Here is a 19,398-nt window from a genome sequence, read left to right on the forward strand (position 1 = left end):
GGTCAAGCTGGGAAGTTCCCATCCTGTTTTACCTGGTGTAGAGAACAGTGTCACCGCCATGCAAATGAAGTCAGGTCTTCCTTTCTGCCTTGGGTGCCTACCAGGGAGATTTCAGTGTAACAGATTCTAATAGGGAAGTTGATATAGAGGGGAAAATAAAGAAGGAAGAACAAAACAAAATAAAACATAGATCCTATTTGAAATAAAATTCTGTTTAGAAATTTGAAAGAAAATCTTAGGGATTCTAAGAGCACACGTTTCAAAAGACCTCAGAATTTTGTAATATCACTCACTAAAACTGTATGCTACACCCACTGATAACAATATCAACTATTCTATCTACTTTCTGAATCACTGATTATAAGACCAATAAAGCTACACAGCAGGCAGGTACTTTAGTGAAATAGGCCCATGTCCAGAGACAAGAACCTGCGGTTCAAACGCTAATACTTTTGACCAGGTAAAAGCACTTTATTTTTGTCAATGAGTGATAACTTTTATGTGGATGCTGATTAACAACACTCCTGCGAAGGAAAATGGATGGGGGAGGAGGGGGGAAGAACAAACGGTTGTGATATTAATATTTCCAAACAGGTTTTCTGAGGAGAAAAAATAGCTTCAGCATTTCTAATGGGTATAGATATACCCTTTCTAACTTCCTGGAGCATCACAGTTCACTCCCCGTAAAAGCAGCAGCTTCGTGCAAATTAGGATACCAAAATTCATTCATGTACTCATTCAACAAATAATTATTGAACCTACTCACTTTGTAAAAGAATGAAATGTAAACATATTCATGGTGAACACAGTCTCCATCATTGCAATTTTCCTCCTCTCTTGTTTTTATTCTATTTACTGTAACTGTGTACTCAAAATATGACTGAACAAAAATAATCTAATGGATGGCTCATACATTCAGGGCTGACATGTGAGAATTAGGAAACAGAAACTGATCAATGAGTGGCTTCTTAGTGTAAAATATTGTATAGTTCTGGGAGTCATCAAGCCCTAGCTTGAAATCCCAACTCCTTTTCTTACTGGCTGTCTGAGTAAATGAAAGACTCCCAGGTCTCAATTCCCTTATGTGCAAAATGTTCTAACAGTACCTACCCACAGAGCAGTTGTGAAGAGTAAACAAGATGTTGGCAAGCACCCCTCTGTAGTGCTTACTCCACAAATTAGCTATTTGGGTTATCTTCTGGAATCTTAAACTCACATAATGCCTTTCTTAATTCCTATGAGCACTTTTTGGCAAGACTTAAAAACACTGAATTTTATGTTACCTCTTCAGAAGAAACTGTGTTCTGTGCTCATCTTCTCTAAAAATATAACCCTTAGAATGTTCATGTTTCTGGATGTCTCAAATAAATGCATGAAGAAGAAATTCCACCTTCAAGAAGCCCTTACAATAAAATAACCAGGAAAATTCTTACCTAGTTTTGGCAAGGAATAGGGCACTTTAAAGTAGTCTTCATAAAATTCTATTAATCTCTTTGTTATATGGAGAGCATAGTCCCCGGATCCTCTTCTGATAGCATCAGGTCTTGCATATAAGCGTACCTAATTAAAAATATATAGAAAAGTTACTTTAGCCTTTTGATCCTTCAATTTTATCTTCCCTGCATATATGAGCCTATACAAATCGCTTTGAATACGACGAATATTAAGCAGCATTCTTGTTCATATATCAAAGCATGCTGTGGCTGAAAGAACCAAACTTAAACAATTAAAGTAACCAAGTTGAGCAAGTCACAGTTTCCCAGCTTTAAAAGTTGACATAGAGAAGATTTATATTGCAACAAAATAAATATTCAAAGTTATCACTTACATGTGCTTGCTAGAGATAGGAAGGTACGGTGGATTAGTATAACGGTGTCCTGACTATGCTGAAAGCAGGCGGGATATGGTGGCTTGGCAGGAGAGAAAATTCATGGTTTGTTAAAGTTCCATTGCAACAAGCTTTGGAAGTATTACCAGGCTGAACAAAAAAATAATTTATGCTTCTTCTTTTCTTTGGAAGCAACTATCCAATTGTCCTTATTCCCAATATGCAAAGTAGGATAGAAAACTTTTCATGTACATAAATGATTGCCATTTTGGAAGGCTGTCTGCAACCGTTCCTGGCTTCAAAACCAGCTGAAGTAAGTCATATTTCTAACACAATCTGGATACTTAATATTGATTTTCAAATCAAGCATTGTATATTATCTAGTCCTTGGCCAAAAAGGAGCCTGAGGCAAATAACATAAAAACTGAAAAAAACTGACAATTGTACAGAAAAGGTTAAAATGAGATTAGTTTTCTTAAAGCTTTCATAAAGCTATCTGGTATCTTTCTTTCCAAAGGCTAAATCTGTGTTTCACAGATGTGGTCCCTAATCCTCATATCAATTCTGTGAATAAGAAATATGTATTTTGTGGAGCAGCGGAGAGCCCGGGAGGTACTTAACCTCTTTGGGTCTCAAGTGTTCTCATTTATAAAATGAAGGTGTTAGCCACCAGCTGGTTGCTAAAGTGCTTTTCAGTTCTAAAACACATTACTTCCAATCCCATTTTACAGATAACGGAGTTTCCGTTCTTTGCAAATCACTAAAAAAGTAAATGGTTTACTTGGTGTGTAGAAATGTATCTTTATATTCAACAGGAAGACAAAGGAGAGCTGTATTCAATCATATAAAAACCGATAATATAATTAACTCTTTAATTATTCTTGCTTAAAGAAAGACAACAGAGATGTGTATAATCAAAAAGAGCAAAAAGTCAAGGAAAACACATTCTGACCTTGTTAGAAAGACCTGTAATTCAATAAGATGTTTACTGAATTCAATAACAATTATTTACTGAAATTGTAAAACGACTTCCCATCTGACAACCAAACGAAATGTAGTTCACAGTTGCCTACAGTTTTGGTTGGCAGGACTATAAAACCAAAAACTGTCAGGAGACACAACCTGCAACTGCAGAAACTACCACTCTCAGAGAGACAGTGGTTAGGACCCCCTACCCCTGACGTCAACTGCTTACAAACATGCAATGCCTTAAGTTCCCAAAAAGCAGACCCTAAGGAAAGTATGAGTGTGTTCTCAAGGAGAAGCCTACAAGGGAGCAAGGAAAACAATATAAGGCAGCATAAAAAGCCAAGCAAGGGTGTAATTTCAAGTGAAGTCCTGGCCTTGGCCTGATCCCACAGGGAGCTCTAGAGTGTAAATTTCACTGGTGAGTTTGTGCTGCCTTGAGGTAAGAGAGCTTCCATATTCCTGCATCTCAGTCATTGGATACTGGTTACCCAGGAGAAGCCATAAAATCCCAGGCACTTGTTCTTGAAGGATCTGGATGATGCAGCTCCTGTGGTCCAAGGAGAGTCCTTGGGAGAAGAGGTCAGGTGTGAACTGTTAGAAGCAAAAGAGTGAGAGCTGGGTGATAAGCACACCAAACAGGAAAGGAGATCTGGCCTGTGCACCAGTAGCATACACCACAGACAAGAATCATTCATTCCTGCATTCACTCATTCAACAAATATTTATTTGGCATCTGCTTTGCACCAGGGCCTGGACTAAGCATTTTTAAGTGATGAAGAAGACATATTCTCTAACCACAGATGGTACAAAGTATTATTGGGAACAAAAAGCAATGAAAATGTAATCCTCATTCTCAAAGAACTTCCCATTAATAAAGGTAAATTAGATAATAATAACAGATAATGATGCATGCCATATGAATGGTAAGCCATGAGTGCCAAGTGGATACTGAGGAGAACAGATAGTTTTCAGAAGGTTCAAGGTGAAGTAAATAGTAAATTCATGTTAAAACCTTATGGACCACTGCAAAATAATGCAGCAAAAGGTCACTGATTTTACTCCCAAGGAGCATCATTAATTTTAGTAGAAACACAGCCATTCCTGTCAATCAGCTCTACCTGTAGGCCCAGACAAGAGAAGCACAATTAAATCAATCTGGTTGTCAAGATTTGATGGAAATGATCCAATCTGAGTGAGAAGATAAAATGTACACATGATTAGTACAGTCTTCATTTACTCGTTTAGACATTTATTGCACGCCTGCTGTGTGCCAGGCATTGTACTAGAGGGTAGAAATAGAACAATAAAAATTCCGGCCAGAAAGTAAACAAAACATTTACTCTTACTGCTCTTAAGAAGCTCGCAATATGTGGAGACACAAACAAATAAATCAACAGCAAAATACAACGTGAGAAATGTAACTGCATTTTGCCTTCCCTCCCATTACAATGGACTCCTGTAGTACAATGGAATGAACTCCCGTTACAAAGGACTGAGCTCCTACCCGCGGCCAAACCCTCCAAACTCTACCCCTCCTGCCTTTCCGAAGACATTATTCTCAAAATTCTCCCCTTTATCTCCCGTATCACCAATTTATGCTTCCATACTGGATCCTTTTCATCAGCAAACACATACTCTGTATCGTTTACTATGCTTAAGAAAAATCTTTGTTGACCACAGTTCCTCCAGCAACGGTCCTTGAAAGAGTCTCCTATATAGTTAGAATTAACATGTAAGTTAACATGCAAACTAGAATACTTTCAAAATGAACAGGAGCACTTAACACCCGGAGACAATAGGTATAAGTAGGGTGGTTGCCCATTTATACTCCCTGTTTCTGGTCTCTCTTGAAGTCACCGCAACAAGGCTTTCATCCCCACTACTCCACCAAAACTGCTCTTATCAGCACCACTTATGGCCCCAGGATGCCAAATCCAACCATCCAACCGTCAGCTCCCAGTCTTCAACATGCTTAACCTATCAGCAGCATTTGACACAGTTGATCATTTCCCCTCTTTCAAACACTTTCTTCACTTGGCTTCTATCTTACTTTCCTTCTATCTGGTTGACCACTCCTTCTCAGCCTCCTGGCTGATTCATCCTCATCCTCTCCCTCATCCCTCTCACTTCTTAATGTTGGAGAATCTCAGATTTTAATCCATAGACATCACTTCTTGGTCTACACTCAGTCCCTTAAAGACAACATCGAGTCCCATGGTTATAAATATTATTTAGATGCTGAAGACCTACCCCATAATTCCAGACTTCCAACTGCCCACTGGACATCTCCACTTGGATATCTAATAAGCTTCTCAAAATTAACACGTCTAAAATCCAAATACCCAATCTCTCTCTCTGTCTCACACACACACACTCACACACGTACACACCTGCTCCTCCTGAAGCCTTTCCATCCAGCTGCCCAAGCCCAATACCTCAAAACCATCCTTGTTTTCCCTCTTTCTCTCACACTCCCAGGTTCAATTGGTCATCAAATCCTTTTGGATCTACCTTAAAAATATACCTAGAATCCAATCACTTCTTACAACCCCACCACCACCATCCTGGTCCAAGCTTCCTTCATTTCTTGCCTGGATGAGTGCTCTAATTTCCTACTGATGCCTCATCCCCTACTCCATTCAGCCTCTTCTCTACACAACAACAACAACAAAGTTCCAATTAAAATAAACATCAGGGACTTCCCAGGTGGCGCAGTGGTTAAGAATCTGCCTGCCAATGCAGGTGACACGGGTTTGAGCCTTGGTCCAGGAAGATCCCACATGCCGCAGAGCAACTAAGCCCGTGCGCCACAACTACAAAGCCTGCTCTCTAGAGCCCGCGAGCCACAACTACTGAGCCCGTGCACCACAACCACCGAAGCCCCCGTGCCTAGAGCCCGTGCTCCGCAACAAGAGAAGCCACCGCAATGAGAAGCCCACGTACCGCAACGAAGAGTAGCCCCCGCTCACCACAACTAGAGAAAGCCCGCGCCCAGCAATGAAGAACCAACACAGCCAAAAATAAAATAAATACATATCAAATCATACCACTCTTCTTTTTGTCCTCTAGTGGCTTCCCATGTCATTTAGAGTAAAAGTCCAAGTTTTTACAAGGGCTCCCAAATCCCTATAAAAACCTAATCCCCTTTACTTCTCTGTCTCATTTCCTACCATTTTGCTCCACACTAACCTTACACCAATTATACACTAGCTTCCTTGGCATTCCTCAAACATGCCAGAGAGATTCTCTCATCAAGGCTTTGAGTTTTCCCCTAGATATCTCCACGGCTCATGCCCTCTCTTCCTTTAGATATACTTTTCCAAATATCTTTGCTTTCTGAGCTGTCCTCCCTCCCACCCCAGGACTCTCTATTCTCCTTCCTTGCTTTATTGTTTCCCATACATTTATCACCATTTAACAAAAGATATGCTTTACTTATTCATTTTGCTTCTGACTGCCTTTTTCCTAAGAATGTAAGTTGCATGAGGGCAAAGATTTTTATCTATTAGTTCTAACAATACAAATGTGTCACTGTGCTAAGGCAACAATGTTAACCAAATGATAAGTGATTTTAAAGGCAACAGTAAATAGTAGGACTTAATTATAATACTGGTGGTAATTCATGGGGGGATATTAAGCCAGAAAATGATAAAGTTACTTTTGCATGTCAGAAAGATTACGTCAGTGACCTATACCAGGTGAACTGAGATATAGGGGGATGCTTGTGAAGACGTCCAAGAGAAATAAAATTAGAAAAGTGAAGAGATACATAGTGATAGGTAAGACTGGATACGTAAAGAGAAACTTCAAACCAAATTAAAGAAGGGCCTGTAAACCAGATGGTAGAATACTAATTCACTCCTATAGGCATAGGCAAGTCACAGATTTTAAGCCACAGAATGACAGAATCAGAATTAAGTTTTAATTGATGACGCTAGCTGCAGTATAGATGATAGATGAGGAGGGACGAAGGAAAATAAGTTAGACTTATTTCAAACAAAGGAAATAAGTTAGACTATTGTAGTGAAAGTTGACGGTGGTTTGGACTGGAGAGATGGCAGGAGGGATGCAGAGAAATGGAGAGATTTATTCAACTGGTCCTAACATTCTATTGAACAAGTCCTTTAGTTACCAAATAAAGACAACTGTAGTCACATTCTTAGTAATGAACAATCATTCACCTTATCGGTACCTGTCTCACTCCAGTGCCCAGTTGGAACAAGCGAGACCAGCTGAAGGATGGGGTTGGGGGTGGGGGAAGTCCAAAATATTTCACAAACTGGATAATTCCTTTGTTGTTAATCAAGAGTTGGCTGTGCAATAATCTATTTTATACTGTGAAAAAAAAATCACAGTTGTTTTCTTCTTTTAGAGCAACTAGGTTCTACTTAATCATAACACAGAAACTAAATCTTCAAAAACAGAGTTATCACTCAAAAGCAATGAAAGATAATTTTATTACACCTGCTCACTTGCTCTTCTGACATTCCACGATAAGAGCCCAGCTCTGAAAATGTAAATTGCTAACCAGGCTTTATCTCTCCCTCTGCGTAGCTTCTTCCTACGACCAATATAAACCAAACTGCACATTAAGGTCCAGTAGAAAGGACATTATACTAGGAACTGGCACACAGGGATGTGACACTCAGCTTTCTCAGTAACGACTGTCAACTTGGGAAAGTCTGTTAACTTCTCTGGGTCTCAGTTCAGAGTTCCTTCCAGGGATAATAGTTTATCATTATCTATATATCATATTAACCCTGAGAGGCTGGTGCATCACCAATTTGCGTAAATTGTTCTCATCTAGTCACTACTTATTTTGAAAAGAAAATAATGAAAAGTTTTTGTTTTTAATCTTCACTCAGTTGAACTCCTTGACATTTTTTGCTTCCCTTGAAAATACACACCAACTACTCAGCCGTCATTCTCCATCCTTTAATCGAGTGTTCCTCTTTTTATTTCCCTGAACTGTCCACGAACTTGGTACTGATCAGACAGACATAACTATAGTAGCCAGCCAATATGAAATAGAAGAAGCTGGCCTTGGAAAAAATGATCTTATGGCCCCACCACTGTGGGAATACACAGCAGCAATGAGCTAAGGTTTAGGAGCTACATATTTTTGATCCCATAGAAAACTTAAATGCCCAAAATAGGTATTCCTAGGGGGCTTCTGTTTGACCCAGTGGCCTTTACTCTGTAGTTTCATGGACGCTCTATATTTAAAGTATGTTTGTTTTATCTTTTTATAGGATCTTAAGACCAGTCGATCCTTGAACAACATGGGTTTGAACTGCACAGATCCACTCATATCCGAAATTTTTTCAATAAGTACATTGGAAAATTTTTTGGAGATTGCAACAAGTTGAAAAAAAAACATGAACCACATAGTCTAGAAATATCAAAAAACTTTTAAAAAGGTAAGGTATGTCATGAATGCATAAAATATATGTAGATATGCATATAACATATCAAATATGTGTTAATTGACTGTTACCAGTAAGGCTTCTGGGTCAACAGTAGGCTCTTAGTAGTTAAGTTTTGGGGAGTCCAAAGTTATACATGGATTCTCAACTGTGCAAGGGGTCGGTGTCCCTAGCCCCCTTATTGTTCAAGGGTCAACTGTGTTTTGATCATAGAAGGGGGAAAATACTAAAGGCAGATACCGTCAATCCCACTGGTCATCTCACTTTCTCACAGTAACAGGGATGGCAATTAAGTTTCAACTTATTCTGACAACTGAGAGTGGCTTCTTAGAGGACATGTCAGGAGGAAACTTGACACCACATCTACACTTGTCAGGAGAAAGTGCCATGATCTGTGAAATGCCATCTGTGCTGCTAGGGGTAGGAGAGGTGGCACTGATGTCAGATATATGCCATTATTAGGACAGAATATTCTTTAGAAAGGAGTCATAATGGTAGGAAACTTTAGATAAGTTCAAACTGACTGTCTCTGATAGCTGTGCAACTCAGAATTAGAACATCAAAGACAGTTAAATGACATCATCAATGGGATATTTAGTTAGTTAGCTACTATTTAGTGAGCATATATTAATGGTCATGCGCTGACTGTCCAAAGGTAAGCAAAAGAGACATGGTCTCTTCTCTCAAGAAGCTTGCAGTCCAGTGGGGAGATACAGCAACTAAGTCTAATCATTGAGAAAATCAGTGTGGACCAAATTTACAATGGCTCTTCAAAGAAGTTCTCTCCATAGAGATGGTGATTCATCAGAACAGGGACAGAGAACCATGGAAGTAAAGAGAAGTAAACAACTATTCAAATTCTTATGTATAATGTTCTACTTTCACTGTATTAAAGATTTCAAAGGAAAAGTAAAAATACATATACAATTGTAATATAATGCAAATAAGTAAACACATGCAGTTGTCAGAAATATTACAAAATTTTACACTAAATAATTCTGGAGACTTTCTTCTAATAATTTAAAATGCTTCACAGATTTTCTTATTTATCTTTACAAAATACCTGTAGAATCAGTATGGTGTTCAGCAGGGAATTCTGATTATGTAGATGAAGAATCTGAAAAGAAGTTTTTCTATACTCACTGAGTCATTTTAAAGGACAGTGAAACTAAATTTCTCTAGTGCCTTTCTTCTAGACTGTTTTAATTATTTGTTGTGTTAAAAATGAATTGTGGTAGTTGCTATACAATTATGTGAAACAGTGTGTAGTTACACCATACAGCAGAGGGAAAAAAAAATTTATAGCACTAGCACACCTGTTAAATAAAGACTTGAATAACATTTGCTCTGATTTGACATTTGTAGTTTGGTATGTTAAGTTAAATAAACCTTCTGGCTTGCCAGAGTTATTCTCTGAGAAAAGTTCATACTGAAAGAGTACATTAAGAACTTTGGAAGACACAGAAATTATTTCACGGCTTTCAAATTTCACTCTAATAACAGTAACAAATTTACTTTTCCTTTCACCTAACTGAAAAAAATCAGTCCCTTTCTTTAATAACTGCAAAACAATGATGTGCTGTCACGAAACTCTCCACCATTACAGCTGAATTAATTCGCCTATGTGAATATAATTTGATTTGGGGGTTCTTCATACAAATCAATAAAACAAAACAAGCCGGGCAGAAGGGAGCAGGTGATTTTGACACTATGTAGAAGAAAAATACATCGATACAAAGAGGGAAGGATGTTGTAAACAAGAAGCTAAAAGCCCAAGAATATTAGTCTTCTTTAAAATTCGGAAGATACTGGGTTTTTTGCAAAGAAAAAGGAAAATAAACACACACAGAACTCTGACAGAAACAAGGAGCCAGAACCTAGATGCATGAGCCAATAAACATAAAAAGGAGGCTCCAAGGGGGATGGGGAAGGAGCTGGCGTGACTGGAGCAGGTGGTACAAGGGCAGGAGGCAGACCTAACCCCCCAAAGATATCATGTCCCAATCCTTAGAACTTGTGAATGTTATCAAAGGGACTTTGATTGTGATTAAATTAAGAATTTTGACATGAGGAGATTATCCTGGATTATTCAGGTGGGCCTTAAATGTCATCACAAATGTTCCACTAAGAGGGAGGCAGAAGGAATTTTGACTACAGAAAAGGAGAATGCAACAGGATGACAGAAGCAGAAAGAAATCTGAAGATGCAAAGAAGGAGAAAGAGCTCATAAATCACTGAATGCAAGACATGCAGCTCTAGGAGCTGGAAAGGCAAGGACCAGATCCTCCTCTAGAGCCTCCAGAGGGAACCAGCTCTGCCAACACCCTGATTTCAACCCTGTTAAAACTCATTTTAGATTTCTAACCTCTGGAATAGGAAGAGAATAAACTTGTATGGCATTAAGTCACTGAGTTTCCGGTAATTTATTACAGCAGCAATAGGAAGCTAGTATAACTTTTTTCTATCTTCATGCCAGTTAACACACTGATTTGTGTTAGATTTTCAGCTTCATATAAGAGCATATTCTGTACTTCTCTGTGTGCCACTCTTTCTGTTGTAGACATAATTATTTACAGCTTTCAATCTGCTAATGTTGGCACGAATGGTTTACTTACATATATTATTACCAAGCACAGAACACATTATTGCATGTAATCGGTACACACACACAAAAGCGAAACGACTGAGTAAAAGAATCATCTACGGCAATAATTTTCCAAGTGTTGTCTCATTATGCTTTGCAGCAGAATCACCTGGGGTAATTGTTTAAAATTCAGATTCCTGGGTCAATACACTGCAGAAATGCTGAATCACCTCTCTCCATGGGGCCCTAAGATCTTCATTTTAACAAACTTACCAATTGAATTATATATACACTAAAATTGAAGAACTACTGGCCTAGAGTCACCTAAGAACCTTTAGTTCATTCAGCCCCACAGCAAGCAAGCCTCAAGACTGGAAAGAAATATGTAGCAAAAGCCTAACACACAGGAAAACATATATATCCTTATTACTTAAATCTCTTTCAACATCAAAGTCTTCAATGAAGATACGTTCAACATGACTGTTATTATTATTAACTCGAAAAACGAATCTTTCTTTCCTCTGCACAATAAACTATAAACAACAGAAGAGTCAGATCCAATGTTTGGAAACCAGTAAAAGTTGTTTAATACCGTCACACCCCATAGATGAAACGGTAGCATTTAATCCCTCTCTGAGATAGAGTACATCGTTTGTAGTAAACTGAATTGCAGGGTTTTTTGGTTTTTCTTTTAGTGAGATAGAATAAATGTAGAGAATTTCCTTCTTAAGCCATCCATTTTATGCCTGGTCAAATTTCTTCAGCAAGACTGACACCCAAGAACATCTACTTGTAAATACAGGAGCTAAGGGCTCAGTTGGATTCAGTTTCAATTTGTTTTGTCCCATCTGTCCTTTTATTCCCTGCTTTCCAGCAACCTGCTGACCTTACTTTTATGTAGGCCACTTTCTCCTCCAACTCAGCACCATCCAGTTCAAACACAGCATCCCTCCTGCACCAACCCTCTCTTGTGGATCTTTCAATGATGCAGGCAGCCTTCCACTACCTAGGGGTCAGAACTCAGAATTCCTTTGTCCTTTCACTCAGTTAATAAATATTTATTGAGAGTCTACTCTGTACCAGGTGCTCTTCTAGAAAGGAAACCAAACCAATAAAAAATCCCTACCATGGAAGCTTATATTCTGGTAGGAAAGATGGATAAATACAAACAATACAAATAAATGCTACAAATAATACACTATAAATAGTAAACAATACAAATAAATACAAATAATATATAGCATGTTAAATAGTAATAAGTGTTCAACATTAAAGTAAATCAGAAAGAGTTACAAAATGTCAAAGGCCATGGAAAGCCTCACTGAGAAGGTGGTATTTGAGTAAAAATATAAAATAAGTAAGGATGTAAGCAACGTGGATACAGATTCCAGGAAGAGCTACTTAGGAGTGTCCTGAAAACTTTCATTTCAGTCCTCAAGCCTCTCCATTCAACTCTTTCTTTAAAGAAACTACAAAATGGAGAAATCATATAGAAAAGTACAGTACAAAAGTGCATTATTCTTATACCCTTAACAGATTTAAGTAATGTGGATATTTTTCCCCATTTGCTTCAGATGTTTTTTAACCATGTAGAACATTACACTTCCATTGAGGCAATACACCCCCCTCTCACCACGCCCCTCCCCCCCACTCCAGAATTAACCGTGGCCATGAAGTACAGGCTTCAGTAGACTTTCAGTTCATGTTACAATTGTCCTGCGTTTTAACGGGCATGACCCATTTCTCTTCAAAGGAGCTATACAATTTACATCCCACCAGCAATGTATGAGAGTCCCTGCTTCCCCACATCCCCATACATTTTGAAATGTATGTTCATCAACGGTTATGAAGTGGTGTCTGGTTTTTAGTTGTAATTTGCATCATCCTAGTAATGCAGGTGTTAAGCACCATTTCAAGTGTATATTGGCTTATATGTTCCTGTTCTGCAAACTGCCCTGTTCCTTTGCCTAGTCTTCCATTGGATCATTTACCTATTTTCTCAGGGTTCATAGTAGTCCTTTGTGTCTTCTGGACCGTAGTCATTTGCCTGTGTATGATTTACAAAAATCTTCTCCTAGTCTGTGCTAGTCTTATACATTATGTCCCTGATCAAATAAAATGTTTTACTTTTAATGCAGTCAAATATCAAATGTTCCCTTTAGGGTTTCTGCTTTCTGGGTCTCTTTAAAGAAATCTTTCATCACCCTCAAGGTCAAAAAATATTTTTTCCTACATTTTCTTTTAAGATTTTTAAACTTTTGCTTTTCATAGTCAGAGCTTTAACCCATGCAGAATGTATTTATGTGAATAATGGGAAATAGTGATCTCATTTTATTTTTTTCTGTGTGGATGATCAATTGTCTCAGTACTATTTATTGAAGAGTCCTGCCTTCCCAACTGAGTTATAATGCCTCTCTCCATATACGAAGTTCTCATACAAACTTAGATCTCCATTGTTTTCTGTTGGTCAATATGTCTGTCACTGTGCCAACAGCACATTCTGGAATCACTAAAACTAAATAATAAATTGTGGACTTCCCTGGTGGCACAGTGGTTAAGAATCCGCCTGCCAATGCAGGGGACATGGGTTCGATCCCTGGTCCGGGAAGATCCCACATGCCGCGGAGTAACTAAGCCCGTGCACCACAACTACTGAGCCTGTGTCTAGAGCCCACGAGCCACAACTACTGAAGCCCACGCGCCTAGAGCCTGTGCTCCACAAGAGAAGCCACCGCAATGAGAAGCCCATGCACAGCAACAAAGAGTAGGCCCTGCTCACCACAACTAGAGAAAGCCTGCACGCAGCAACGAAGATCCAATGCAGCCAAAAAATAAATAAAATTTTTTTAATTTTCAAAAAAATAAATAAGTAATAAACTGTGAGGTCTAATAAGACCAGTACTTTTCCTTATTATTCTATATGAATTTTAGGATCATTTTCCACATTTACACAAAAAAATCCTCTTGGGGACTTGGAGAAATTGCACTAGATTTGCATGTTAATATGACACCTTCAAATGTTAGATCTTAACACCCATGCCTATGGAATATCTCTTGATTATTTCAGTCTTTATCCCATCTTTAAGTTTATCAATTTCCTTCATATAAGCCTTGCACATCTTCTATTAGATTTACTTCTAGATACCTTATGGTTTGTTGTCACTGTGAATGGGATTTGAAAAATCATATTTCTAATCTATTGTTTCTGAAATTAGCCACTTACTGATTTTAGTAAAATGACTTTGAAACTAGCCAACTGTCTGAAATAACTCTAATAGTTTTTCTGCATTGTTTTGTGTTGGCTGGTCTCAGTCAAGATTTCTAGAACAATGCCAAATTTTTTTAAAAAGCAGTGAAAGAAGGCATCCTTATCTTATTTTTCGCTTTATTTGGAATGCTTCTACTGTTTCACTACCAACTATAATTCTTGCTGCCAGATAAGGAAATTCCCTTCTATTCATTGTTTGCCAAGAATTGTCATGAATAGCGTTGGACGTTTCTGATGCTTTCATCGTATCTATTCAGATGATGTTTTTCTTCTTTTTTTCCTGTGTTCCATTAGGGTAGTGAATCACAATAATAAATTTTCTAGTGTTAACCGTTTGCTTTCCTGGGGTGAGTGTGGGGGCGGGGTAACCTACTTAGATATGTTGGGAAGCTTTTCGTTTGTTTTAAGATTTACCTTTTCCCAGATAGTGTTTTAACTAAAACACACCTATAAAACTGTGTAACCTGGTGGTTTTGTGTGTGAGAGGACAGATTTTGATTAGTGATTCACTATATCTATGGTTATTGATAATTCATATTTTTCTTAAAATTATGCATTTCATCTAAGTTTTAAAAGCATGAGAAAGAATTTCTCCATAATATTCTCTATTTTTGAAATCTCTCCATCTAGAGTTATTTCAATTCTAATAATATTTGTACTTTCTTTTTTCTCTTGATTAAAACTGTCAGAGGTATGTCTAATAGTCTTTCCAAAGAATTCTCTTATGGTTTCATTAAGCCTTCTATTATTTCTTAGTTTTTTATTTCATTGATTTCTAATCTTATCTTTATTATTTTCCTGATTCTTTCATTATACTCTGTTATTTCTCTAAATGTTTCAATAAAATGATCAGCTGATGAATTTTAAATCATTCATGTTTTAATATGATCTTTAAGGCTCTTTATACTATATTCTTTAAGGCTCTAAATTCCTTCTAAGTATAGCTTTTACTTGCATCCATGAAATTTAATAAGCAGTGTTCTCATTTTTCATTAATTTCTAAATATTTCATAACTTCCTATTTGACCCATAAATTATTTAGAAGTATGTCGTTAACTTCCTAATGTATGTGATTTCCAGGTTACTTTTCTTTATTATTCCTATCTAACATTATTGCCAAAAGCCTGGGCCATTTGACAGATTCTTGGTATTTCTTCAGATTTTTTTCTAGACCAGTAATTAACGAAGTTTTTAAGCAATGGATCTAGATGCTTGAAAACAATGTTTAACCACTAATTTTTAAGTAAATGGTTCTAAATATATTGAGATTAATATTGTTTTGTTTATATCTTCTAAATCTCTACTAGGTTTTTTGCCTTACGTTCCTGAGAAAGATATTAAAATCTCCCATAAGCCCATTGATTTGGTTGTCCATCTATAGTTCTGCCAACTTCTGCCTCGTATATCAATACTTTGAGTCAATATTATTAGGTGCATACGGGTTCATGTCTTCCAGGTGAAATCCTCTTATAATTTCAGCCTCAATAATGTGAATGCCTTAAAATATATTTCATCAAATATCACTGACTTTATCCTTCCTTTTACATTCAAAATTCTGGGCTTCATATTTAAGATGCATCTTCTGTCAAGCATAGAATCATATTTTACTTCTTTATCCAATTTTTTGTTCAATTTATTTAAACTAAAACAAAACAAAAACTTTTTCATTCTATATTTTAATAGGTAAATTTAGTGTAGACAGATATATAGATATAGCTACAGATAGATTCCTGTTCTGTTCTACTATCTTTTTCAATGTTTGCTATCCATCTTGCTTTTACTTTTGCTTCTTTTTTCTCCTTTCCTGCTTTAAGTAGATCTATCATTTTTTCTCTGTTCCACTTTTATCCTTTTTGTCATTTCAAAATTGTATAAACTAATATTTCTATCTACTCTTTCAGTAGTTGCACTTAAATGTCAGTGCATGATGACTTTACACAGTCTAATGTTAATCTGTATCTCTACATGCCTTGAGCACAAGGACCTGAATACACTATACATTTAGTATAGTGTGGTTTTCAAGTGACCAGGTCTGGAGCTAGACTACCTGGATCTAGATCCTGCCTCTATCTCTTCCTAACATTTAATAGGTAACTTACTAACCATCACTCTGCATCAGTCCCTTCATCAGAAAAATTAAATTAATGATAAAAATGCTAATTGTAATTGCTTGAGAATTATGAGAATTACATTAGTCACTACATGGAAAGGGCTGAGAAAAGTGGCTAGTATATATGTTAGCTGTTATGGATTTTCACTTTCGCATTATACTACTGTTATAAGTCATTTTTTACATCATCAAAGTTAGTCATTATTATTATTTCACAGGTGATATTTATTTAAATTTACCAACAGGTTCACCAATCCTTGCTTCACCATTGCTTCTTTCTTTCTAGGTTAAATTTTCTTCTCCCTGGGGTATATCCTATAGTCATTCTTTTCACAATGGTCTGTAAACAGAAAACTCTTCCAGTCCTTCTTTCTCTGGAAATGTCTGTATTTTGCCTTCACTCATAATTAATAATTTATCAGAATATGGAAGCCCAGTTAGGACATGATTTTTTGAAAGTTTGTATTTTGAAAGTTTGTATCACACTATCTAGGGGACTCTGTTGTCACTGATGAGATGTCTACTTGTCATTCCTTTCTCAATAGGTGATCTTTCTTTTCTCCCTGGTTACTTTTTTTTAAACATGAATAGTTTTAAATTTTCAGAAAGAAACAGTGATAACAGTATAATGAACCCCTGTATTATCATCTCCTAGATTCAACAATTATCAAGAATTTGCTTCATCTATCTTTTTCTTTTCTCACCTGAAGTATTTTAAAGGAAATCACAGACATTATGTCATTTCACTCATACCATATACATCTCCAAAACTATATTTTTTAATTTAACCATGATATCAGTATACATCTTACAAAATGGTCTCCAGCTGCCTTTAAGGCTTTTCTTGAGTTTGGTGTTTCATAGTTTTACCGCAGTGCTTCTGATGTGGCTTTGTTTTTCCTTATCCTGCTCAGGTCACTTTTGATCTCCCTTCCACTACAACACACTATCCCAAATCTAATCCATCAATCAAGCCCTTTTAATTTTACCTTTTTTTAATAGATTTTTAATCCATCACCTCTCTCCATATCCACTGCCATCCAAGTCAAGTGATCCCATCTCTCTCCTGAACTACTATTAATAACTTCAAAACTTCCATTCCATTCCTTCCCCTCTATATTCAATCTTCACAAGGTAGCCAGACAGTTCTTTTCAGAATACAAATTTGCTGACGTAACCTCTGTCTTCAAACCTTCATTTTTCTGGGAGGAAAAGGGTCTAGGAGGTCCACGTGGTCAGTCTCTAACCAGCTGTGCATAAACCGTTTACTTAATCCTGATATTGCCCCCAACATGTACCCTCCACCATAGCCGTGACCACGTTCTAATTGACTTTTAAGACTCATGCATTTTCCCATCCCTTCTCTAGGGAAACCATCCTTGGAATCCAAATCTAGATCAAGGTTTGGTTTCGTCCTTTTTTATAAGTTATCAGAGAGAACACGTGGCACAACTGCGATTCTGCACCTTCAGTTTTCTGATGTGGTTATTTGATAAATGCCAGTCTCCCCAGGATAATAAGAGTTCCAAGAAAGCTCCTAATTGTATCCTCATGCTTAAAAGAGGAACTCGCACAAAGCAGGAACTCAACTCAGCATCAGTCAAATGAATGAATGAATGAACGAATGCACGATTGTCCACGCATTCCTCCTCTGTGCTTCCAATCCAATCTGCAAACTCCTATCATATAGTACTCATCACATTTGACATTATTAGTAGTTTTCCACTCAGTCTTCCCAAATATATGATGATGCCCTCAGGGGCAGGTAATGTGTTTGGTACACTTATATCTCCAGCAACTGGCCTGGTGCCTATATGTAACATGTATTTAACTATAAAGGAAGAAATGAGTAGAGGGACACTAATTTTGATTGGTTCTCAGGCACACGGAACTGAATAGATCATTCTTCTTAATTTATACATACATTCTTCATTCCCATTTTACTTATCTGAGCACCTGTTATACTCCAAGTACTGATTTAGATTCAAAGGACAGACCAACAAAGCAGACTAGATTTTGGCCCACACTGAGCTTATGCCATGCCATGCTTTCATCAGTGATCTGTGAAAGTTTCCTTTTCTGTTTTAGATTTGATTTTTTTGATACATCTTTATTGGAGTATAATTGCTTCACAACGCTGTTAGTTTCTGCTGTATAACAAAGTGAATCAGCCATATGCATACACGTGTCCCCATATCCCCTCCCTCTTGAGCCTCCCTCCCACCCTCCCTATCCCACCCCTCTAGGTCGTTGAAAAGCACCGAGCTGATCTCCCTGTGCTATGCAGCTGCTTCCCACCATCTATCTATTTATTTTACATTTGGTAGTGTATATATGTCCATGGTACTCTCACTTCGTCCCAGCTTCCCCCTCCCCCTGCCCTGTGTCCTATTGCTTTCCCCTTTATTCCCTATTTCCAAGACCATTCTTCACTCCTTTGTAACTAATTTTATGCACTTTCTATCCACCCAACATACCTGTTTTTACATGTAAGTATACCCAGGAAAACACACAATATATGTGTGTGTATTTATTTTTTTATAAATGGTATTATGTTACAATCTCATTCTCTTTAACATTTACTATTTGTTCATTCAACTAATTTTGAAATCTACCTATGTTTTTAAATATAAAATCTAGCTAATTTCTTCCAAGCATTCCATAGTATAATCCTATAACTATACCAAGGTATCCATTTCCCTAGAAAAGGACTCCTCTGGTACTTTCAACTCCTCACATCCCCAACATCAATGCAATAAGCATCCTACTGTGTGTCTCCATGTGCACGGACTTGATAGTTTCTCTCTGGAACATGTGCAAAAGTAGAACTGCCAGGATGTCAGGGTTAGCATACCCAGTTTCCCTAAGAACTACTGCTGCTCCCTAAAATGGCCACACCAGCTTAGACTCCAACAAATAGTGGAAGAGGGCTCCCCTCATTTTTCCATCCTCACCAGCACTTGATATTATCTGATTTTCACACCTTTGAAGATCTGATTGTTGTAAGGTATTATTTGGTTATTACTTAAATACACATTTCTCTGACAACTAGTGAGACTGAGTATCCATATACGTATGAGAGATCTGAAGCCAGATTTCCACTTAGTATCCAAGTAGTTATAAGTATATTATTAATTGTTCTGTGACTCAATTGCTTCCTCTGTAAGGTAGGGATGATAATAATACTTCTATTATGAGGAATGAAACTGTTAA

The 19,398-nt window shown here is 37.3% G+C and overlaps 1 protein-coding gene across 1 annotated transcript in view; it reads right to left on the minus strand.

Moving 5' to 3' along the window:
• TRHDE (thyrotropin releasing hormone degrading enzyme) overlaps positions 1-19,398 on the minus strand; it is a gene marked incomplete at its 5' end in the record, with an annotated part of 390,730 nt that overhangs the window by 254,420 nt on the left and 116,912 nt on the right. The window contains one exon of the mRNA XM_081249500.1: positions 1,434-1,560. Coding sequence (XP_081105626.1) covers positions 1,434-1,560 — 127 coding nt within the window. The remainder of the gene's footprint in view (positions 1-1,433; positions 1,561-19,398) is intronic.

Source organism: Mesoplodon bidens (assembly GCF_964165515.1).
Source record: "Mesoplodon bidens genome assembly, chromosome: 11".
Taxonomy (NCBI): Eukaryota; Metazoa; Chordata; class Mammalia; order Artiodactyla; family Ziphiidae; genus Mesoplodon; species Mesoplodon bidens.